General features: G+C 50.3%; 1 protein-coding gene across 1 annotated transcript in view; it reads right to left on the minus strand.

Moving 5' to 3' along the window:
- Positions 1–25402, minus strand: part of BEAN1 (brain expressed associated with NEDD4 1) — a 37212-nt gene that overhangs the window by 440 nt on the left and 11370 nt on the right. Inside the window, exons 3-4 of the mRNA XM_061173511.1 lie at positions 5954–6217; positions 973–1123 (exon numbers count right to left, since the gene is read on the minus strand). Coding sequence (XP_061029494.1) covers positions 973–1123; positions 5954–6217 — 415 coding nt within the window. The remainder of the gene's footprint in view (positions 1–972; positions 1124–5953; positions 6218–25402) is intronic.

The following is a 25402-nucleotide window of genomic DNA, read 5'->3' on the forward strand; positions in this document are numbered from 1 at the left end:
GGGGTCGCCCCCGAGGGCCGGGGGCCTAGCCACAGCGACAAGCTGCCCCGGCATGGACCAGGTTAGGCCTCTGTCACGCTGAATCCGATGAAACCCCTCTACTCCCTGGGGAGGGGCACCCTAGAACCACCGAGACCTGGATTCTGGCCCTGACTCAGCCCCGGTGTTCCGTGTGAACGTGAGTGAGCGAGCCACCGAATTCTGGGTCTCAGATCGCTCAGAACCGTAGCCGCTGCTGCTGGAGCATCTGCAGGCTGGCCACCGAGTGTGGGTGGTGCTGGTGGGAGCAGCCTCAGGCTGCCAGACACTTCTGGGTCTCAAGTCACCCCAAAGTGGCCCTTCCAGGGTTAGGAAGGTGCCCCTGGGGCCCATGGCTGCAGGGCGAAAAAGCACCCACCTGCAGGCGAAGTTCATACCTCCCAGTGCCCCTGGGGGCAGAGGGTAAAGGGTGATGGGGAGGATGGGGCTCTTTGTGGGGCCCAAGTGGTCTCCTGGCGGGGAAGTGATGGAGGCCCAGACTCCTCTTTTCAGGTACAAACTGGTGGCGATGTGCCTGAGGGTGGCTGGCAGGACAGGACAGGACCCAAAGGCTCCCCGGGGAAGAATCCCCCCCATGGGACAGGGCCACCTGGTGGCCACGAGTGCAGTCTGGACACAATGATGCCTATCCCAGTGGATGTGATTTGGGCTTTGGGGGTGCAAACTAAGGGGCTGGGGCCTGGACCTTCCACCTCACCTCTTCACCCAGCCTGAAGGAGCTGAACGTTTCTTCCTTTTTCCTTTTCGAGTGTTTCTCAGGGACATCTGCTGAGTCACACCCCACCTTACAGGGACCAGCTTGGTCAGGAGGGTGAGGAGATGGCCATGCCCACTGAGCAGATGTTTTCTGCATTTATTCCATCTGGGGTGTTGCTGTTTCCCATGGGGGCTGGGGATTCTTGCCCAGAGCCCTGCCCTCTCAGGCCTCCTTACCCTGGTGGAGAATCTGGGTACAGCTCTCGGAGCACCATGGCATCCACGTCCCCATCAGAGCTGAGGTCCAAGGGTGGAGGCCAGTCCTCAGCAGGGCTGCAGGTGTAGCGTGTCCTGTGGCTCGAGCGGCTATACGTGTGCCCGTCGGACACTGCAGGGAACGGATATTCAGCCTGGGCCTCAGGCTGGTGCCAGGGAGGGTCCTCACAGGTCTGCCTGAGGCCACTGAGATTCTGTTTTCTCCAACTCACCATCCTGCCCCTCACCAAGCAGGGCTGCCTTCATTCCGTCAGCAACAGCCCCAGAATATGAGCGCCAGTGCCCTGCTGGGCATGGGGGTCACAGAGAGGAAGCAGAGCTGGCCCTGCCCTGGTGGGGCTCCCAGGGTAGTGAGCAGCCGGTCCTGCGGACAGCCTGGTAGTGGGCAGCATGTCACAAGCTTTGATAGATGTTGTACTGGGGCTGTGGGAGCAGAGACGGGCCTGACCCAGCTTGGAGGGCAGGGAAGTCTTCCTGGGGGGAAGGGCTCCCAGAGCTGAATCTTGTCTAGAAATCAGCCAGGGGAAGAGGGGCAGGCCTGGCAGAGGGAACAGAACAGCTTGAGCCAAGAGGGGGGAGTTGTGAAAGAAGACTAGTGTGAACAGGAAGCTTTGAGCTGTGGAGAAGGGCTGGGGCACAAAAAATGGGGAGGAAGTGTCAGGGAATGAGGACAGCAGAGGTCTCTGGGGTCAGGCCTCCCTCCCTTAAGGTATCCCAGGGAGAAAAGGGGTTTCTCTGATGACTCCTGGTGACTTCATATACTACACTCTCTTCTGGTTTTTTTTGTTTGTTCTTGTTTTTGTTTTTATCACATAGTACATCAAAGGCTCTGAAATGTCCCACAGCTGAGAAACACATTTAACTGTGCTTGTGCAGCATTTGGCCACGGAATCTTATTTTCTGAGACCTAGTAACACTGCTTAGGAAATGCCGATGGAGTACAATCTTCTCATTCTACAGCTGGGGTTCAGAGAGGCTCAGTGTCTTGCTGGAGGCCACACAGCAAATTATTGGTTGGGCCGAGGGTGGCTGGATGTCCCGGCTCTTCCGCCTCCCAGTTTCTGACAGGTCTGGTGGGGGGGGGGTGCCGGGGGACGCGGACAGTGGGAACTGCAAAGATAACTGGTTGAGACATGAGGTCTCCCCCCCACCTCCAACGGGTTCCCAGGTGGCTCCTCCCTTCAGAGGGCAGGGCGTAACATCAGGGGCGGGGCTTGTCTGTCTGGGGTGGGGCTCATGACCTTTCTTTGAGGTCAGCAGCACCGTTGCAGTTGCCCTTTCCATTCTACAGCCAGAGGCTCAGGGTCGCATTGCTGGTAGAATGTGAAGCTGGAATTCATGCATAGTCTGTAGATCCCAAAGATTGCTCTTTCTACTCCCCAAATCTCTTTTTCTCACCTCGATACAGCAATGAATGGAAAAATCTGGATATGGAACACTATCTGCAGGTGCAGTCCCAGGGTTATCTATGGACATCGAGAAAGCTCTCGGAAGAAAATATTCCAAACATGTTAACAGCGGCTCTGTCTGGAGGACAGGATCAGAACTCTTATTTTCTTCTTTATATTTTCTGTATTTTAAAGGTTTTCTGCAATGAACACATATTACTTTTCTACTAGGAAAAAGGAACCCAATAACATATGCTGTAAGAAGGAGCTGAAATGAGATTTGTTTCCTTTTAGGGCACCAGCTGAAGGATGAGAATTTGGGAAGAAATTGGGGAAGAAACTCAGGAGAGAGGAAAACATGAAATAAGTGCGTGAGGACAGAAGTGGAACTGAGGCCACTGGGCTCTGGTGCCGGGATCCCGTCCCTGCCAGCGTTGCTGCGGGGAAGGCCCCCCTTGCAGTGCCAGTGGTGGGGGGGGCTATGGCTGTCCAGACCTCGGGAAAGCTAAGGCTGCTTCCTGGTGGGCAGGTCTGAGAGCTGACCGGGCCGAACCACGCTGCTGTTACCCTCTCTCCCTAGGTTGCTTTTCTTGGGCCCCCCAGAGGCTGAGAGTCTCAGGGAAACTGAGGCTTCCCTGAGGCACTCACCTAGCCCAGACCCCAATCCTGAGATGACCCAGGTCAGTCCCAGACATCCAGCTGGGTGGAGGTCCTGAGGAACAGCTGGAAAGAACCCCCTCCCCCCCCACACACCCTATTTGAACTCCCCAAATTCCTTTCTTATCTCCTTTCCTTTCCTGTCTTCAACATCAGCACAGACCCAAATGGTCCAGGGAGACCCAAATCTCCCTCTACCCTTATTTACCCAAGTTAAGATATACTTCGGTTCATTATTCAGCCCAAATCCAAGGTTAACAACCTTTGACAGGCCCGGGAGAAGGGGGAAGAGGAATTTGTATCCATGAGCACCTCTGTGCTCTAGCCTCACGATCTCATTCACCCTCAACAATTTGTGAAAGGGGGACAGTGGCTACTCCCTTCCCTCAGATGATGAATTGGACATAAAGCCACTTGCTCTAAAGCCCCAGCAAGTGAAAGGGGACCAGATCTGTCTCCTAAAGCTCAAGGTATTTCCATCTTATGGAAGGAGAATTTCCCTTCCTTCCTTCCTTCCCCCCCTCCCCTCTCCCCTCCCTCCCCTCCCTCCTCTCCCTCCCTCCCTCCCTCCCTCCCTCTCTCTCTCTCTCTCTTTCTCTTTCTCTCTCTCTCTCTCTCTCCCCCCCTTCCTCCCTCCCTCCCTCCCTCCCTTCCTTCCTTCCTTTCTTTCTTTCTTTCTTTCTCGGTCTTTCTGTCTCTCTCATTCACTCCCTCCTTCATTCATTCTCAAACATTCATTGGCTCCTCTCTCTGCACCTGACCAGCCTACAGAAGGGCCCTGTGGGCAGACAGAGGAGGACCAACTTTGTCCTAAGGGCAATGGGGAGCCATTGAGTAGTGTTGAGTAGAGTCACAATTCAGTCATGTTGGCTGTCTTGTGGAGAATGCCTTGGAGGTGCCAGGCCAGTGGCTGGCAGGTGTGGAGTTTGTAGCATTAGTGAAGTGGCCCTGGAGTAGGTTTTCTCGGAGTGGTAGGGAGAGATCATGAAAATAGTTAACATTTACTGAGCACTTACTCATAAGCCAGGTACTGTGCTAATTTAGTCCTGACAATAACTTTTTGGGGTGGGTCCCTGTGTACCCATTGTACAGATGACTCACAGAGGTTAAGCAACTTTCCTGAGGTTGTGCAGTAAGAAGCGGAAGATGAAGGCTGTTTTGGACCCCCTGGGTCTGAGGTGCCTCTGAGACTCCAGGGGGCAGTGTCTCGGGGACGTCTGGGTGAGGGTGGTGGGTGGTGCCTGGAGCTGGCAGGTGGATGAGATGGACATGGGTACAGATGGGGTGGGTACAGAGAGAGGAGCTAGGGCCCAGGGTTGGGCTCTGAGGGACCTTAATATTCCTCTCCTCAGAGAACAGGAATCCGCCAAAAAGTCTGAGAAGGAGCAGCCAGAGCAGTGGGAGAGAGCCTGGGAGAGGCTGAGTCACTAGAGCCAGGGGGAGGGCATCTGAAGGACAGAGGGTCCCCAGGGCCACTAGGGTGGTGTTTGTTGGTGCTCTGCTGCTTTCATGTCCCCTCTTCCCTGGCTTCTTTCCAAGGCTCCTCGCAGCCCCTGTGCACCCCCTGAAGGCTAGAAGGTGGTGTAAGGGCATCAGCACCTCCAGGCGCCCTGCTGAGGCCCCAAGGAGGTGCCAAAGCCAGAGCTGAGAATAGAAGTGGGCAGAGAGGCGGGAGCCCCACAGAGGGGTCTCCACGGTAACAGGGCTGCAGGGCTGCTGTGAGTCAGCGGAGCGGGGGGTGGGTAAGCAGAGGCTTGACCCCAGACTTGGCCTGGCTGTGGCCTGCTGTCACCCCACCTGCTCTGATGTCAGGGACAGGGCCTTGCTCATGTGGCACAGGCCCTGTGGCTCCACCACAGACTCAGGATGGACTAGCCTGCCCCTAGGTCCATCTCTCTCCTCAAGGCCAAGGTTGACCTCTCAACCTTAATCTAGGGAACTCCTGTGGGCATCTCTCCTAGGCTCTAAGTACGAGGCGCAGGCTCGGGGGCACTCAGGCCATTCAACAAGTCCCTCCAGCTTCCCAGTCTTTAAAATGGGCTAACACAGCTCTTGCTGTGAGGATAAAATGAAGTGGTTCTTTCCCTTGCCCGTGGAGTACTTCTTCTGGGCCAGGTCCTGTTCTGGGCTGTGAGCTCAACTCTCGGAGAGCTACATGCAGCTCCTGCTTTCACCAATGCAACACAACCATCCTGTGTCGGGGTACTGATGGGAGTGTGGGTACAATGCTAAGGAAGTACAGGGAATGGGGGTCAACCCTGCCTGGGGGGGTGGGTGAGGAGGGGCCAGAGGAAATTCCAAAAGGAGGTGGTATTTGAGCCAGGTCTGGAAGGACAAGTAGGCTTTTGTCAGGTGGGGAAGTATGGGGAATGGCATTCTGGGCATAGGGAAGAGCATATGCAAAGGTGCAGAGGCAGGAAGGAGCATGAAAGAGGTGCCTGGGGAGGAGCAGGAGGAGTGGAGGGCATGGGTCTAGTTATGTGAGGTGGGCATGCTGGCCGTCCTGGGCCTGACCGGCCACATCCTGGGGTGGGGGGAGGTCGAGGGTGGTACCTGGGCTCCTTGTTGGGGGTGGGCCTGCTCTGAGCAGGAGCCCTGCACTCTCCAAGGGTCAGGCTGGTGATACAAGGGTAGGAACAGGCAGGCCTGGTCTCACAGTGGCCAGGGCTGGGGAGGGAGCACCACACTCTCCCTTTGACCTTCAGCCTCACCCTTGGCAGACAACTGGGCTTCTTATGCCACTGAGACATGGTGAGTGCCTCTGAGCTCTTCCTGATTACTTATGACCTCGAGGATGCCTCCTCTGACCACCCTGTGCCACCCATGGCAGAGCTGCCACCTCCCTGATGCCTCCTGGGCTACAGGGGTCCCAGGGCCCGGGGTGGGCGGCAGCTCACCGTAGCCGTGCTCGTACTCTCGATGGCGGCGGCGGCGGCGGCGATGGTGGTGGCGGTGGTGGCGGCGATGGCGGTGGCGGTGCCGCTGGAGCCGGGCTTGCCTGTCCCTGCGGATGCTGCCCACGATGATGGTGATGCAGGAGAGGATGATGACCACGCCTATGACTGCGCTTGCCACCAGCACAGGAGACACAAGCAGATGGCTGTGCTCTGAGCTCTCTGAGAACGTCGGGTAGAAGTAGCTGGTGCGGTTGTATCGAGCTACTGTGGACAGAGAGAGAGAGGACGCTGAGCCGGGGCACGGACCCTGCCCCACACCTTCCTCCTCCCTCCCTGCTTCCCTGTGAGTTATTCATCCCTAAATAAATGGAGGATATTCAGGTCTCTATCCTGACTGCTCCTTCCAGGGAGCAGGGGAGCAGTGCCTCGCCCCCCTGCCTGCAGGAGCCTCTGCTAGTGAGGGCTGACCTCCTCGCCTCTCCTCTGAAGCCTCTGGCCTAGGAGCTCAACCAACTCACAGAAAGGAAAAAGGAAGCTCAGAGAGGGCAGTGGACTTGCTCAAGGTCACACAGCAAATTAGCGGCAGAGCTGAGGCTTGAACTCACTGAACCTGACTCAGTGCTAGACAAGGACTCTATTCCACCAAGACATGAGGTTGGAAGGTCAGCATGACTTTATCAAAGTCTTGGGAAGGGATGGGGGATACACAGGGGTCAGAGTATGAGGACCAAATATGCTGGCCTCCAACACTGGTCTCCTGCCTCAGGGGCGAAACCTACTGAGGGGACTCCAGGGAAATCAGGCAGGCCTGGGGTTATGAGCAGTAACTGACCCAGACATGACAGTGGGTTGGATCAGATCAGGGAAGGCTTCCCAGAGGAGGTGAAGCTAGGAAGTATTCCAGGCAGGGGAAGAACAAGGACAAAGGTGCAGAGAGGTGGGAAGGGGCTTCTAGGAAGGGGTGTGGTATGGTGGGTCCCTGAGAGCCCTACTGAAGGAAGCTTCTGGGGCCCATGATGGCTTTGTCCTCCCATAAGATAAGATGATGGAGCCCTGGGGGCTGGGGTCCCAGGGGAGGGTTAGAATCAGCCAGGACCATCCATGGGCACTTGCTGCCTCGCTCAGGGAGAGCCAGCACCACATTAGTGAGTGCCCGTGACTGCCCCTTAATTCCCTCCCACTCAGCTGGGCAGGGATGTGGTTTTCCCTTTCTACAGATGCGTGGACTGATGCTCAGCACTGGTAAGTGACCAGCCCATGGCCACTCAGTTACTCTGTGGTTGAGCCGAGTGAGAACTCAGGCCCAAGCTTCAAAGTCCCGAGCTCACTCTCCATTGTCCCCTGCCCCAGGCATGAGCCCTTCCTGAGGGTGCAGGTCCCATCTCTGGACAGCCATAGGGAGCCAGCTTCAGATACTCAGTGAGCCACAGGGTCAGGGGCAAGCTTTCCTGGGCCCTGTTCTGAAAGCAGTCCCACTGTCTGTCCTCCCAGAGCCTGTGTCCCAGTCCCTGTTCTGCATTTGTCACATATGATTATGTATGGTTTCCAGGGCTTGTGTTTGATCGCTCTCTGTGTCCTCAAGCTCAGCACTGGGCCTGGGCTCACCAAAGGTCCCCAAGCTATGTACTGAATGAGTGGCTGCAGCCTTGAGACCAGATGGGGAAGTGGCAGGGAGGCCCTGAGCTGCCTCCGGAGAATGAGGTCTCTGTCTTGAGTGGTAATCAAGCAGAATGTGGATGGTTACCTCCCTGGGTCGTTGTAGGAGGGCTTTGTTCCCAGGTAAGGGCATGGACTTAAGCAAATCAGAAGGTAGAAACTCAACTGTGGCCTCCTGTACCTTCCCATCCCTTTCCAGCACCATCTCCAAAAGCCTCTCCCACACTCAGCCCATGTCAGGGACAGGGAGGTGAAGCATGAACTTGGGGCCTTTGCCTGAGCTATGAACATGCCCTGCCAGCAGTTCTGGCCCATGCTGGTGGCTTTTGCAGCCTACTGACCTTCATTAGGAGGGGCTGGCCTCGAGGCTCTACTGCCTGGGCCAGAATGTCATCCTAGCCTGAGAGCCAAGCCTTTGCTTGCTGAAGTTCATTGTAAGCTGCTCCCCTGCAGGTGCCTTCACTGGGGAGAGGGAGCTGCCCTTGGGCTTTGGCTGAGCATGCGTGCTTCCTGACCCTCTAATATGAAAATGCCAGGGTAAGCAGATTTCTGGGATTCTTTGAGGGCCAAACACAGACCGCTGTTTTGAGAGCCCCCACTATGTGTAGGTTCTGTGCTGAGACCTCATTTCATCCCTGAAGCTATGTTCTCCCCATTTTATAGGTGAGGATACTGAGGCTCAAAAATATTAAGTAACCCACCGCAATCATATATAGCCAGTATACGGCTAACTGATAATCATTCTCTTCCTGTTTGGCCCAGGAGGCAGCCTCAGCATCCTTTTCAACATAGCACTTCACACAGTGATTACCCTGGTCATGAGACAAAGCTTTTGGCCACCACTCGTCTAGTCCACCGTGCTTTCACTCCTGAGCCAGTGACCAGGCTTTGCCTTGGACTAGAGCTGAGCCAGTGGTCATTCTGCTACCATATTCTCTCTGATAAAGTGCAAGCCAGCTGGCCATCCAACCAATGTCACCCTCTTCCTCTCACCTTTGAAGCCAATGGCAGGGCTTGGGAATGTCAGAGACAGCAGCCCTCCTTGGGGAGGGTAGGAGTGTATGGGGTCCACACTGCTCTCGACTGTCCTGTTCAGTCTGTTCCAGCTGCTGTGATGGTTTGGGATGTACTGGTCACCCCACGATCCAAGGCAGATGTGCTACCAGAAAGCTGGCCATGGCAAGGCTGGAGGTGCCCAGAATGAGAACCTAGGGTTGGATTTGTGTGTGCATGCCTGCCCTGCTCAGCACGCAGAAACTGCTGCGGAGGTGCCAGTCCCATGGGGTCTGAAGACGCCTCTCCCTCCCCCTGGTTCAGCAGCAAATGAGAACCTCGCCCTCGTGGCAGTGCCAGGCTCATCACCAGCCAGCCGTGGAGATGGCAACACCCATGCCTGCAGATAGAGCCAGTTGCTGCAGGTGTCCGCCTGCATGGCCAGGGGGAAGTTGATCTTCCAGTCCCTGCGACCGGCGGAGGTAGGTGCTGCTTTAAATTATGAGGGAAACTCTTCCAATTTCCAAATTCAGGGTCCATTTCATCAACAAGATAAAAATGACTGCAGAGAAATAACATGATGCTAGCCCCCCTTCCCACCACTCTGCCTCGCTCTCCCCCTGCACCAGCTGTGGAAAGGACAGAGGGTAAGGCAAGCTTTGCCCCTATCCTAGACTTTCTTCCCAAGCAGCTTCTGCAAAGGTGCTGATGATCAAGAGGAAATTGTACCTCAAGATACCAGGTCATCCCTGAGATGCGGCCCTCCCTCCACATACAGCATGAGTAGCTATCATCTCCTGGACACCTACTGTGTGTCATGCACCATGCTTGGTACTTTTCATGCACTGTATTATCTCATTTAATTCTTATGATGGTCGATGATGGGATCCCCAATTAACAGGTGGAGAAACTGGGCTTCAGACAGGTCATTTGTCCAATGTCACTCAGCCCACAAAGAGGGACCCGGGTCAGTGGGCAGCCAAAGCCCCATGCTGTTAGCCAAGATGCTACTCTGTGGCTACCAGGCACTGTGCACTCGTGCTCATGTTTTGGGGATCTTGCTAAAGTAAAATTTTTCTCTCCCTAAAACGATGCATGGCTTCTTCTGGGCCACCTTAACATGTAGTCAAAGTAGGCCATGACCTATGTCTTATTCAGGGTGAAGGTATATCATCAGCTGAACGAACATTGCTGAGTTTTGAAGGGCTGGCAGGGGCCCACCATGAAGGTCAAATCAAGAGACTGTCTTTTATCTCAAGGGCAGAGAAGAGACATGAAGGGGCGCGGTCAGAGCGTTTTAAGAGCGCCCTCTGGCTGCAGAACTGGACGCAGGGTGGGAGGACACCAGCGAATAGGCTGCTGTGAGGGTCCACGTGAGCGTGGAGCGTGGAGGGTGGAGCGTGGGGCGTGGAGGGTGGAGCGTGGGGCGTGGAGGGTGGAGCGTGGAGCGTGGAGGGTGGAGGGTGGGGCGTGGAGCGTGGAGGGTGGAGCGTGGAGCGTGGAGGGTGGGGCGTGGAGCGTGGAGGGTGGAGCGTGGAGCGTGGAGCGTGGAACGTGGAGGGTGGAGGGTGGAGCGTGGAGCGTGGAGGGTGGGGCGTGGAGCGTGGAGCGTGGAGGGTGGGGCGTGGAGCGTGGAGGGTGGGGCGTGGAGGGTGGAGGGTGGGGCGTGGGGCGTGGAGGGTGGGGCGTGGGGCGTGGAGGGTGGGGCGTGGAGCGTGAAGCGTGAAGCGTGAAGCGTGAAGCGTGAAGCGTGAAGCGTGAAGCGTGAAGGCGGCAGCTCCCGCCCTCGGAGCGTGGAGCCGGGCTCAGCTGAAAGCACTTGAAGGGTGGATGCTCCTGACGAGAGTTCTTACACCGCGCCAAGCTGACGTCCTTTGAGCAGGCCTCAGCGACAACCCTGGTGCTCTCCCCACTCTGCAGATGGGGTCCCAAGGTCCCCTTTGGGGCTGGAATGGTGCCTGGATCCGTGGGCCTCCGCTGTGCCAGGCAGAAGCCAGCTCTCGCGCCTCCAGACCTCTGCTCCAGGCTGGGACTACGAACCACAGGTGAGTCAGAGGCCCTGCATGACCCCAGCCTGGGTGTGGGGCCGGGTCTGGCGCTTGCCCCCTCTCTGTGCGGAACCATTGTCACCCCCATTTAAAGGACACTGAGTCTTGGTGAGCTGAAGTTTGCCTACCTAGGTTTGTGGCAGAGCTGGGATTGGAACCCAGGTGTGTCTGATAATCCATGCACTAGGGCCCAGAGCAGGGGAAGAGAGTTGGGTGGGGTGGAGGTGGAGGTAGGAGAACGGGGCTCCGTTCCTGGTTCTAGTTCTACCTCTCACTCGCTGTAGAGTGAGTTTGTCCCCTGCCCTCTGGACCTGCTCGCTGTTTGTCTGAAAGACGCTTATTCTTGAGCCGTTCTTCCTGCAGGGTGGGTGAAGGGGTCTGAAAGGGTTGGGGAGGAGGTGGGAGCCAGGTGAACACAGTGGGCGAGGCAATGAGATCCAGGCTTGCGTCGGGGGATGGGGTCAGGGCTGGCTGCAGGCTGGGAAGCAGTGGGGAACGTGCAGGGCAGGGAAACTGAGGCAGACCATCACTACTGACTCCTTGCTGAGTGTAGTGCGTGGGCAGCTGTGCAGTCACTCTGTCTGGGTTCAGGCAAGTGCTCTTTGCAGCCTGAAGCCACCTGGGAGCACTGACAAAGGAAGGGCACCGAGACACTGGAGGTGCTGAGCCAACATCTTTAGGCCTCCAGTCCTGCCCACACCTTCGGAGACGCTGGCTAGAGGGAGAAGGGGGGCCAAGGACTGAGATCTGACTGAGGGTTCCTGTCACAAAAAAACTCTGAAGACATTTGTCATGGGTCCACTTCCCTGGCAAGTCTGGCCTCAGTAGTTCACCTCTTTCTCCACTGCCGAAGCCACTAGGGTGACGCCTTGAAGTCATTGGAGGGAATCTGGGGAACAGGATTCAGGTACCGTCTTCCCTGTGCTCACCAATGGCTGGTCTCAGCCTCCCAGCAGGGACAGGGGCAGGGGACGTGGCAGGGCAGACTCACTTGCTTGGGCACTTCTGAGTCCCCTCCCCTTCTGTTTTGGGCAGCCTCTCAGCCCACTTGGTGATATCACCTAGTTACCAGGAGACTGTGATGGAGAGAGTCAGAGTACCGGGAACAGGTCAGGGACATCCACACAGAGGGGCTGGGTCTTGAAGAGTGAACCAGCAGAACAAGATCAGGGGAGGGAGGAAGGGGCCTGGGCAGGGGTACAGAGTGGTAAGGTCCCAACAGAGCTCAGGAAAGGAGGAGGTGCTCCTGGGGTGGGGCTGTGGGATGTCCCCTGAACATTGGGATTATGGGGATGAGGAAGAGGCTGCTTGGTGTTCAGGATTCTTCTTACAATGGGGATGTAGCTCTATAAGAAGTCAGCTAATGTCATGTCAAGGCCCTGACACGTTTTACTTGGCCATTTGTGGCATTACAGGTGGGGCAGGTGATAGTGGAAAGGAGGATTGGAATGTGAAGTCATCCACCTGTTAATCAGTCCTCCATAAATTCACTCAACCAACCGATCATCCACCCTCCTAATGTATTTATCTACCTAGGCATCTATTCAGGATCCACTTGATCATCCATGCATCCATCCATCCATATATTCAATAATCCATCCATCTATCCATATATTCAATCATCCATCCATCTATCCACCCATCCATCCACTCACCAGTACTCACTAAGTGCTTATTCTATGCCTGGACACATACTAGGGACTAGGAACATGTATATGAATCAACTAAAATGAACCTCTCAAACTGTGGAAAGCAAGAGTTCCCACACAGGTGCCCCAGGGCTGAGAGGGAAAGTCTTGGTACATCATGGAGTTCTCTGCTCTCACGTCATGCAGAGTAGCTCTGCTTCCTTCTGTTTTATGCATCAGAGTTAATAGGAGAGTGCTCCATTGCCAAGTGGAAGATTTTCAGCCACTGCATTAAAATATAACTGGAAAAATATAAATGACCACCCACAGGCCTTTCATGATTCTATAAATATAAGATGAAAGTGATTTATTCCACTATTGAGATAGATTCTGCCACTTAAATAAACTCACCAAAATTAACTCACATGTACCTCTACATATCCAAACTCCCTAAGTTTACTGTCTTGTCATCATTCACTAAGGTTTTATCTCTGGTTTGATGAACAATTTATTTGTTGGCTGGAAAACTCATTGAAACAGTGTCACAAACCACTTTTCCCTACTTCTGCAGAGGAAGTGGTAAACTGGCTGACATTACGGAACCAAGCCATGGCAGAGTTAGACTTTCTACTTGAACCCACACCAAACTCTTCCTTTTCTTGCTACAATCATCAATGGCGCTGTACTCATTTTCTCTCCTCTTCCGTCCGCACCTAGAGTTGGCTCTTAGGCTATTTTCCACAGAGAACCCAAGCTTTTATAACACCAGCAGTCACTGTGCCTGCTCGATGGGTAGGAAATAGTGGAACTGCGTGGAGAAGCAGATGCTGGGTGGGAGCGGGGGCTGGCTTGGCCCGCTCATCAGCTAGGGGATTAGCTATCACATCCCAGTTTGCATTATGAGACTCAAAATCGTGGCTTCGAAAAATGACCACTTACTACAATGTGGACTTTCCAAGAAGTTCATGAATAATTGATATGTACAATGTTAAATTCATGAATGCAGCAAATTATCCTCAGCTATCCCACCACAAGCTGGACCCGCCTAAAGGTATGTTCTTGGGCCACAGTGGCCGAGCCCCCATCCCAAGTACTATCTTCCTTGAGTTTTGTTTTGGCCGTTTGCTTTTGTGGGTTCTGATTCTGGAACATGTTAGAGGTGATGGGATTTTGTCCCCTGCTCCACAGTGGTTCCGTCAACTCCTAGAATACAACGGCATGTGGGAAACCAGCACCAGGGCAGCAGTGTTATTAAAAATAATATATCATAAGTAGAAAGGACTTATTCCAGGAATGCCAGAATGGTCTAAGACCAGGAGATCTATTAACATAACATGTCACTTTAGTAGGTAGGATGAGAAAAACTAGTAGACCAGGCAAAGATAGATACTTCTTGGCCATGATATATCCTGATGATCTCAAATGACTGACAACATCGTACTGAACCGTGGAGCTTTGGAATTGTTTCTCAGCGTGTGGTTCAGGGAATGTGGGCTTCTAAAAACATTACGCAGTGTTTGGGGACAAGCCTTGGACCCCCACGCCCACCCCCCAAGATTGCTTTGCAGCCCTGAGCTGGGGCAAACCAGCCCCAGTCCTAAGGCCTTTTATTCACCAACATTCAGTATCCTGAGACGGTGCATGGTCCTAGTGTCCTCCGGGAGAAGGATCACTCCTCAGCCATCTTCCTCAGGGCAGGAGGAAGCCCAGAGCTCCTCCACCAGAGCTGACCTGCATCTGGTCCTAGGATCTGGCTAAGTAAGACAGACAGTCCTGGGTTCAAATCTTGCCCCTGCCTCTTGCAGGTGGTGCCCTCGGGGCAGTTTACCCCTTTGAGCTTCTATCACTTCATTTGTACAATGGGAACAGCAATTTCTTTGAACTAATCAAAGCACACTGCCTAGCAGGATGCTTGGCACACAGTAGGTGCTCAATATATGACAATTAAACCTTAAAATCTTTAAAAACACCCCTAGACATAGTGTTAAATGTGAAAGGCAAAACAGTAAAGCTCCAAATGGAAAACACTGTAGAACATCTTTATGACCTCGGATTGTTTAAACAGGATACAAAGGTAGTAACCATGAAAAAAACGGATAAGTTGGACTATATTAAAATAAAGATCTTTGGTGGGAGATTGGGCTTCTAGGTGGGCAGGGGGCAGAGGGACTGAGATGTGAACAGGGTCAAGGCCATGGCTGGAGCAAGGGGAAAGTTTTGAAAGACTTTCTAAATCATTTGTAACCTGCCCCAGGACACTGGTGAATGTTTCTCAGGGAGGAATCTGTACAGGTGCCTGGAACCAGATAATAGATCCCGAGACACAGAAGTGTCCTTCTTCCACATCCTTATGGGATCCTCCATTTTTGCACAATTAGCTGTTTTACTCCAGTAGGTTTGCTCTTTGCGGGAGACCCAAGAGAGTAGCCATACCATCAATTATAGCAATTCAATGTCAAACAGTATTAACTGAGTATAATACATCTTGTGATGATATAGGAAAACTAATTTGGTAACCTAGGCCTCATGTTCAATGAGGGGACCTAAGACAGCCTTTCTTCAAATAATTGATAAGTAAAAAGTCCCACAGTATTCCTTTTCAGTTCGAAAAATGCAAGTCTTAGCAGCAGCTGACAGGAAATGTGTGATATTTACCCGGGCTGTCTTTTGATGATGACTCATATTACCAGTGCCTTTGCTACCTCTGATTACCTATGTTTCAGTATTAGTGTCACTTTAGTACTTGAATCCTGTAAAGATTTTTGCAGTGGAAGTATAGTTCTTGGTTACCTACTACACTTAGAAACATGTCCTCATTCTGTTTTTATAATATGTTTTTTGCATTCTACTCTAAATCAAAGCCAGTGTTGAACAAAGGGATGATGCTGTGCACGTCTTTCTCCTCTTGTGTGTGTTTCATCAGCTCCCCCTCCCCATGGCTCTTGTAATAAGGCAGTGGTGTATAGCTGGGCCTTTCATTCTTGTGCACTTAAAAATAAATGTCACTGCAGGAGAAATGCTGGCTGTGCTAGGATTGAGCAGAAATTGATTTTGAAATGATAGTAAACATTTGTTAAACCAGACACTGAACTTCACCCACTATGGTGGTTACATTACTTAGTTCAGTGTTTTTAATGCTCAATGTAATTCCTATTTTAAAAGAATTTAAGGAACAACCCACAGGTTTCTGAATATACAAACTCAGAAATTCCATACTGTCTGGGAATCTGATAGTCATGTAGTTTTAGATAACTGGATTTTACACTTGGTAGATATGCCAGCGCACTAATATCGCTCAGGTGTAATTGATCATCCTGTTCGCTCGCAAGGATAATGAGAGCCGCTGTGCCCCAGTGCTATGATTCTTATTGTTTAGATAGTGTTGGTGACATACTGTGCATGTGTAGTAGCCACGTGTACTATAATAGTCCTTAAACTATTGTGATCACTGTCAGTATTTTAGTGTTGGAGGTACTTTTTATCTTGAAAAAAATGAGAGATTTTAAAAAAAGTTTAAATTGTTTCACGATCAGTCCTTTAAATTTCATTTAACCTAAAACCTGAAATTTCAGTAATAGACAAAAACTCTTTAACAAGGCTGCCATCCAACTTAAAAGGTGCCCACCTTGGCTTTCACATTTGTAAAAATGTATTCTTTGAAGTGCAGCAATAGAATCCTCTGCTCCTAAGGAGTACAAGAGGGTATCTCCTAACTGTATGCTCCATATCATTTTATCTTCTGTAAATTTTGAAGTTAAATATGCATAAAGCAAATAATTATATACAAGAATAGATAAATAGTCTATATATAAAAGTTTGAGAACATCTGTGAATCCAAAGACATGATTATAAGAGTCAAAAAGCAGTCCACGGGCTTCCCTGGTGGCGCAGTGGTTGAGAATCTGCCTGCCAATGCAGGGGACACGGGTTCGAGCCCTGGTCTGGGAAGATCCCACATGCCGCGGAGCAACTAGGCCCGTGAGCCACAATTACTGAGCCTGCGCGTCTGGAGCCTGTGCTCCGCAACGGGAGAGGCCGCGACGGTGAGAGGCCCGCGCACCGCGATGAAGAGTGGCCCCCGCTTGCTGCAACTAGAGAAAGCCCTCGCACATAAACGAAGACCCAACACAGCCAAAAAAAAAAAAAACAGTCCACAAAGAGGGAGAAGATTTTTGCAATAATATATCCAACACAGGACTGGTAGTCAGAATATATAAAGAACTCCTAGAAATCAGTAATAAAAAGACCCAATGAAAAAGTGGGCAAAAGGCTTAAACAATCACTTCACAAAAGAGGATATCCAAGGTGCTAAATACACTGTACTTAATCACCAGAGAAATTCAAATGAAACCACAAGGTAATATCTTTACTATCTACCAGAATGGCTAAAGTGAAAAAATCCAGACAACACCAAGCATTGGTGAGGATGTAGGGCAACTAGAGCTATCATATATTGATGATAGTGTGGATTGGTACAGCCACTCTGGAAAACTGTTTAGCTCTATCTATTAAAGCCAAACACATGGATGTCCTATAACCCAGAAATTCCACTTCTGGGCAGAATGAATTCTCCAACAGAAATGCATCAATATGTTCACCAAAAGTCATGTACTAGAACAGTGCTGTCCAGTAGGGTAGCCACTAGCCACATGTAGCTACTTAAATTAATGAAAATTAAATTAAAATTCAGTTTCTCAAAATTGAAGATGATTCAAAGAAATAGAAAGATATCCCATGCTCCTAGATTGGAAGAATTAATGTTATTAAAATGTCATACTATCCAAAGAAATCTATAGATTTAATGCAATCCCTATCAAAATACCCAGGACATTTTTGACAGAACTAGAACAAATAATCCTAAAACTTATGTGGAACCATAAAAGACCCCAAATTGCCACAGCAATCCTGAGAAAAAAGAACAAAACTGGCAGATACACACACTACTATATCTAAGATAGATAACCAACAAGGACCTACTGTATAGCACAGGGAACTCTACTCAGTATTCTGTGATAACCTATATGAGAAAAGAATCTAAAAAAGAATGAATATATGTATATATATAATTGAATCACTTTGCTGTACACCTGAAACTAACACAACATTGTAAATCAACTATACTCCAATAAAATTAAATACAAACAAACAAAAAAACACCAAAAAACAAAGCTGGAGGTATAACCCTGCCAAATTCCAGACTATACTACAAAGTTACAGTAATCAAAACAGCATGGTATTGGCACAAAAACAGACATAGATCAATGGAACAGAAAAGAGAACCTGGAAATAAACCCACACACCTATGGTTAATCAATCTATGACAAAGGGGGCAAGAATATACAATGGAGAAGAGACAGCCTCTTCAACAAGTGGTGCTGGGAAAACTGGACAGCCACATGTAAAACAATGAGATTAGAACATTCCCTCACACCGTATACTACAAAAATAAACTTTAAAAGGGTTTAAAGACCTAAATGTAAGACATGAAACCATAAAACTCTTGGAAGAGAACATAGGCAGGACACTCTTTGACATAATTTGGAGCAATATTTCCTTGGATCAGTCTCCTAAGGCAAAAGACATAAAAGCAAAATAAACAAATGGGACCTAATTAAACTTAAAAGCTTTTGCACAGCAAAAGAAACCATCAACAAATGAAAAGACAACCTACAGGATGGGAGAAAATATTTGAAAATGATGATACCAACAAGGGATTAATGTCCAAAATATACAAACAGCTCATACTGCTCAATATTAAAAAAAATCCAGTCAAAAAATGGGCAGAAGACTTGAATAGACGTTTTTTCCAAAGAAGACATAGAGATGGCTAACAGGCACAAGGAAAGATGCCCAACATCACTAATTATTAGAGAATTGCAAATCAAAACCACAATGAGGTATCACCTCACACCTGTCAGAATGGCTGTCATCAAAAGGACCACAAATAACAAATGTTGGAGAGGATGTGGAGAAAAGGGAACCCTCGTACACTGTTGCTGGGAATGTAAGTTGGTGCAGTCACTATGGAAAACAGTATGGAGGTTCCTTAAAAAACTGAAAATAGAACTACCATATAATCCAGCAATTCCACTCCTGAGTATATATCTGGAAAAAATGAAAACACTAATTCAGAAAGATTTATGCACCCCAATGTTCATAGCAGCACTATTTACAATAGCCAAGACATGGAAGCAACCCAAGTGCCCATCAACACACAATTGGATTAAGAAGATGTGGTGTATATATACAATGGAATATTACTCTGCCATAAAAAGAATGAAATACTGCCATTTGTAGCAATGTGGATGGACCTAGAGAATATTATGCTTAGTGAAATAAGACAGAGAAAGACAAATACTATATGATATCACTTATATGTAGAATCTAAAAAATAAATGAATGTATATGCAAAATAGACTCACAGATACAGAAAACAAACTTGTGGTTATCAAAGGGGAGAAGGAAGGGGAGAGGGACAAATTAGGGATATGGGATTAACAGATACAAACTACTATACATAAAATAGATAAGCAACAAGGATATACTGTATGACACAGGGAATTATACCTATTATCTGGTAATAACCTATAATGCAAAAATACTGAATCACTATGCTGTACACCTGAAACTAATACAATATTGTAAATCAAGTATACTTAAACTAAAAAAATTCAGTTCCTCATTTGCACTAGCTACATTTCAAGGGCTCAATAGCTGCACATGGGTTGTGGCTATCATACTGGGCATTGAAGACATAGAATATTTTCATTATTGCAGAAAGCTCTATTGGACAGCACTCTACTAGAATGTTCACTATTCATTCATAGCCCCAAACGGAAAACTACTCAGATGTCCATTAAAGTAGAATGGATAAGTTATTTGTGGTATATTGACACAAGGATATACTATACGGTGATGAGAATAAGTGATCTACAATTATATACAATACTATGGTTGAATCTCTCAATGGAATGTTGAACAAAAGAAGCCAGACACAAAAGAGAACATACTGTATGATTCCAAATGTATAAAGGTCAAAAACAGGCAAAACTAATTTATGGTGACAGAAGTCAAGACAGTGGTTGACCTGGGCATGGGGTAGTGACTGGAAGAGCACACGGTAGATGTTCTGGGATGCAGCTCATGATGTGTTTCTTGATCTGAGTGTGCTTAGTTTGTGAAGATTCATTGAGTTGTACACTAACGATTTGTGCACCTTTCTGTATGTATGTTATATACAGTGGTGTGCTGGCAAACCAGCTTTCCAGGAAAAAAAAAAAAAAAGAAAGAAAAAGGAAAAATCCCTGATTTGTAGTGTTGGTTGCCAATTTCCATGGTGTAAATACTCCCAGCATGATGGATTTCAGGCTGGCTACCAATGATTAAACGGGTCATGAATCCCCTGAATATTTAAGTATTCACTCTTGTGAGCTGGTATCTCTACTAAACAAACAAAAAACTAACCCCAGAGAATCCCCAGAAAAGGAATTCCTCAGTTCAGTTCTCACTCCTAACTTTCACAGGTTCTCCTGGAGTCTTGGGGACCAGAGGGGAAGGACTGAGTAGGCAGGAGGGAAAGGGTTTGCTAGTCTGACTGTCCACTGCCTCCATGTTAGACTGAGGGGGGACTAGGTTCCAACAACCTTTGTCCTTTTAAAGACTAGCTTGGTAAGCCAGTCTTGGTATTACCATCCACTCAGTATGATTGGCTTAGGGGTGGACATGTGACTAAATTCTGGCCAATAAGACATGGGAGTGGTGTGCTGGGGGACTTCTGGGAAGAGTTGCGTCACTGCCTGGGTTGATGGGGGCCATCTTTTTTTTTTTTAATATTTATTTATTTGGCTGTGCTGGGTCTTAGTTGCGACAGACAGGATCTTCGTTGCTGCATGCGGGATCTTTAGTTGTGGCATGTGAACTCTTAGTTGCTGCATGTGGGATCTAGTTCCCTGACCAGGGATTGAACCCAGATTCCCTGCATTGGGAGCACAGAGTTTTAGCCACTGGACCACCAGGGAAGTCCCTGACGGGGGTCATCTTGCAATGCAGAAAATGTTGGTGCAAGAATATGGAAAGAACCTGGGTCCTTAATGATGTCCATCCTTGACCACTGAAATTGAGAACCCTAAAGCTGTTCCATCTCAGGACTTTCCTCCCTATGCGGAAATAATAAATGTCTTTATTGTTAAAAAAAGAAAAAGACGTGGCTTTTGTCACAGTTTCGCTTTCAAAAGAGGGCTGCTCTTTTTCTGCATCTTCACTGAGAACAGGGGAGCAGGCTCCATGTGGAAGGAGCACTTTATGTGGAGTCAGGCTGGGAGCATCAAAGTTTCAGCCACAAACACGCTGGGTGACCTGGTCTAGTCCCCAATCTGCATCTTAGTTTCTCCATCTCTGGTGTGAGGCAGTTGGGGTAGAGTCCCAGGGTAAGTCCTAAAGGGTCAGCAAAGGACCTCTTACATCCAATCTACAAGGTAGGGAGAACACGTTTTCTTGCATTGTCCCATTGTGTGCCTGTGATGGGATCTGGTGAAAGGCTGGCATCTGGCTGGCCCCTGATTAGAGCCTGTCAGATGAAGGTGGCCAAGCATGCCATGCTGTGTTTCAACACCAGCCTGGGGCTGGGTGGGAAGGGAGAGGGAACACGTGATCTCCCCTTGGAACGGTCTTGGGAGGACCCTGCAGGGAAGACCGAGTGAGTTCTGCAGCTCTCGTTGTGGGATGCAAGAGCCAGAGGCGAAAGATAGAACAAACTCTTACTGAGCATCTGTGTGCTCACCAGACTCTCAGTCACCCTGGAAACTGGGTCTCATAATCCCATTTCATAGCTGAATAAACGGAGGCTTGGATGATTTAAATACATTTGCTCCAATGGTTTTTGAACCTGCGTCTTTCAGCTCTTGCTGTTTTTACTGTATTAGACTACATCCCCAGCCTTAGCCACATTCCTAGGGGAGACAGACATCATCCAGTGGCTGAAGGGCCTGGCGGATGGGCAGAGGAAAGCTCTGGAATGACTCTCTCTCGAGCAAGGCCTGGAGGTCACCTACGGACATGTAGTCTAGGTGGGGTCAGGTGGGAAGAGGGAGCAGCCCTTAGAAGCTGATGGTTTGGGGGCTAATGGAGGACACGGTTCTTAAGTGCAGAGAGAAGCAAATAGAAGGAACTCTAGGAGGTGAAAATGTATCAAGCTCTCAGAGGGACTAGCGTGGCCAGTGCCCTGGGCTTGGGCCCGGAAGCCCTGCTTTTGAATCCTGTCTCCTCTGTCGGTGGCCCCTGGGTCCATGGGGCATGTGACTTCTCTCTTGGGGCCTCTCCTGTCTGGGAAGTGTGCAGGCCTGCACACTTCTGTGGTGACATCACAGAGGAAGACCAGCCTTTCCTAATCACCCTGGGCACAGTTCCAGGTGCAGGAGGGGTAGCCAATCTAGGGTAGCCCTTGGCAGAGAAATGGCAATGTCCTTACACATTGCTGTTTTGCAGGTCAGTCCTCTCCAGTGTACTTGACTTTGGGGTGCCGTGGGTGACAACTCTGGGGGTCATGCTTTCCTTGGCAAGATTTCTAGATACAGAAACCAACCCAAGACTCAGTCTCTAGATCCTTCCCTTTTCCACGCTCCCAGGGTTGTGGCAGAATAGGCCGGAGGGGGACAAGAGGGAGGCAAGGAGGCCAGTTAGGAGGCTAGGACAGTGGTACAGGTGATGACGATGGTGTCCTTGGTCCTGGGGCTTAGAGGTGGAGGTGGCAAGATGGGGTCAGATTTGAAAGTGAAACTGTTAGGATTTTCAGATTGGTTTGGGGGTAGATGAGAAGGAGAGCAGTAAAAACTGAGAAAGTTTGGGGCTTGAGCACATGGAAGGACTGAGCTGCCATTTCCTGAGATGGGGAAGGTGACGGGCAGCTTGGGTGGGGTCTGTGAGTCAAGATGTAAGGTTTTGACATGTTCTATCTGAGATGTGCTGTAGACACCCGAGTGGACAACCGAGTGGAGATATGGGGTGGACAGTTGGATATCTGAGTCTGGAGTTCAGGGAGAGTCTGGAGTTCAGGGAGAGTCTGGAGTTCAGGGAGAGTCTGGAGTTCAGGGAGAGTCTGGAGCTGGAGATGTAAATTTGGGGACCGTCAGTGTATGGAAGCTGCTCAGTACCATGAGGTGGATGAGGTCACCCAGGGAGCCCACTGCCAGGGGATGGGGAAGTGCAGAAACTCTGCCAGCAAGGAGTGCTCTGCAAAAGCTGGGGATGCTGCTACTGTTATTATTACTACATTAAGCACTCAAGCTGAGGTTGATGCCCTCTTGCCAAGGACTCTAATATAAAATGATTGTGCATTTAAAACTGAGATTAGCGATCAGATGCTGAGCACTCGCTACAGTCAGACTCTGAGCTCAACCAGAGAACTCTGAGGAGGGGCAGCCAGGATGTTTATGGGGCTGTAGAACGGACTCTCCATTCAAGGGGTGGGGGTGAAGGAGCGGACTTGACTCTACCCTTGTCTTTTTGTCCAGCTGCAGATTGTCTAAAATTGAGCCCTGGAAAGACTCATCTGGGGTGTATCTCTGACCCCCACCATTTTCCAGCTGTGTCACCTAGACTAGCTTCTTCATGTCCTTGAGCTTCAGTTTCCTCAGGCCTGAAATGGCCACACTGACCCCTCCTGTGCAGAGTTGCTTCTAGGAAGCAAAGAAATGATCATAAGGCCTTGTAAGCCCTTTACCTGTGATACCTCATTTGATCCTCAGAGCAACCCGCTTGAGGTGGACAGTCCTTTCAACTTCCATTTTACAGATGAGGAAACAGGCTCAGAGAGACATGGCTAGCCGAAGTCACTCCTTCTATTGCCTTGCCCATTCCAAAATCAGACCTCAGCAAGGAATGGACAAAGGTTTCATTTCACAGGCTAATGATTATTGGGTAGTGCCTGCACATGTTCAGAGGGAGTCTGAGGTTGCATTCAGGCTCAGTAGGAAAGAGGACTGCAGTTGATTAACAATGTTTGCTCTGGGCAGAGAAGTGGTAAATTGCAGAGTGTGCCCCATCATTTGCCCTCCTAGCTTTCAAGTCCTTCCTTCTGTTGACAGGGAAGTCTCTGCAGAGGTAACAGTTACAATGAGCAGAGCAGCAAACAGAAGTGTCCGGTCCAAACCCCGGATTCATCTCCAAAGTCCCCATCTCTCCTCATTTCCCGCATTCTGTTACCAAAGACTTGGGTCATATTAAGCTGTGTAGAGAGAGGGTGGTCAAAAGACAAGACTTTCAAGTTTCTTGAGCATCTTCTCAGTGCCTGGCACCAAGCTAGATGCTCCTTGTGGTACACCACATCTGGGCATCAAACCAAAAGGCTATTATGACTATTTCCATTTTACAGATGAGCAAATTGAGGTTTCTAGACATTAAGTAGCTTGCTCCAGATCACACAGCTGGTTAGTGTCAGTGCCATGTTGCACTCGAACTCAGGTACTGTCTATCACATCACACCAACTCTGAGGGAGAGTCAAGCCCATCCAGAGACTTTTTCAGGCTGCGATTCCTTCCAGCCCTGTGGGCAGCCTGTAAGCCCCACCTGATTTCTCTGTGGCTCTGTTTCCTGCTTGGCTACAGGCTCAGTCTCCCCTGCCGCCCCAAAGCCCCTCCTCCCCCAGGTCCGTCCTTTGAGGCCACCTCCACCTCACAGGGAGCTCTGTGGAGCTGCCATATGCTGGTGGCAAAGAAGAGGTTGTGAAGCATCTGTTCTTGGAGCCTGGGTCCTGGGGGAATCCTGGGCTGCCCTGCCCAGCTGGGGCCAGATGGAGGAGGCTCCCACGCCTCCAGCCTCTCTGAGGATCCAGGCTGGTCCCCCTCCTCCTCACTCAGTGCTTAAGGCTGGAAATGGCTCACAGGCCTGCACTTGCAGGGAGACGACCTGACTTCCCTCCTGCAGCCTTGTGGCCAAAACCCTCAGGGCTTCCCCTCCCCTGTTCTTGCCTCCTCTCCCTGCCTTAGTCTTTTCATCTGCTTGACTGGGCAGAGGGGCATGGAGGTCTGCTGGGGCTGTCTCTGGGCGGGGCCGAGATGAGCTAAGATGCTTGGAAGGTAAGATGGGGCTGGGGTTGTGGTAGGGCCTGGGAGGAGTGGGCCCAGCCTGGTCTGCTTCATGGCTGCCCAGCTCCTGAGAGGCCAGTGGATGGTCCCACTTCACCCAGTGTCTGAATCTGTGGGTACTAGGCAGACGCCTGCCCATCGCCCTACTCCTCCCTGCCCTGGATCCACGTTCCCTGCTGACTCTCCCTGACCTCCTGAACTCTAACTCCTAGGAGATGGGTCTTGCTTGGGAAACTCTAGGGCTTGTTTTTCCTTCTGGGGACTTTCCTTTTTGCCCTTCTCAATCGGCAGGGTGTAGGGGTGTGGAAACCTAAACAGGAACAAGCTGTGATTCCTAAGTTTTCCAGGTTTTAATGGTCTTTGGCATCTTTGCATGTACTGAGCAAGATAATTTTGTGAGCTAAGAAGGTTCAAGGATTCCCTGTTAGGTGTCTAAATTCGCAGAGCGGGAAAGGAGGTGCTAAAAAAAGGAGGGTGTGTGTCCATGGCAGGGCCCTCCTGGGACTTCCGGCTTCATCCCTCATTGCTCCGGGTCAGGTGTATGTGGATGTCTGGGGCTCTTGTGGTTCTGCATCCCTTCCAGAACCTGCGTGAAGGCCTCTGGTCTGCGAGCCCAGGAGGCCGCCCATAAGACATCTGCTTCACCTCGATTTGCTCACTTGTCTGGTTGTTCCATAAACATCTACTGAGGCAGCAATTTCCAGGTTGGGTCTGAGGAGGGGCCCAGATGGGGGGGAAGTCAGAAGGGAGATCTGTTGACCCAGTTTGGAAACCCCGGGGTCTCCTTGGGCAGTTGGCAATGATGGGTGTGTTGGAGGGGAACTGACGGTCACTCCCAGATTTCTGGCCTGAAGAACTGAGTGGTGGTGATGGTGGTGGTGATGGTGGTATCCTAAACCAAGACAGCAAAATCAAGCAAGCCAGCATGGGGGGGAAGACAAGGAGTTCAGTTTGGGACAGGCTGTATTTGAGCAGTGGAGACGGGGGCTGCCCAGGGGAGCCAGGCAGCAGAAGGCAGAAGGAATCAGAAGCTCAGGCAGAAC

Source organism: Eubalaena glacialis, chromosome 18 (genome assembly GCF_028564815.1).
Source record: "Eubalaena glacialis isolate mEubGla1 chromosome 18, mEubGla1.1.hap2.+ XY, whole genome shotgun sequence".
Taxonomy (NCBI): Eukaryota; Metazoa; Chordata; class Mammalia; order Artiodactyla; family Balaenidae; genus Eubalaena; species Eubalaena glacialis.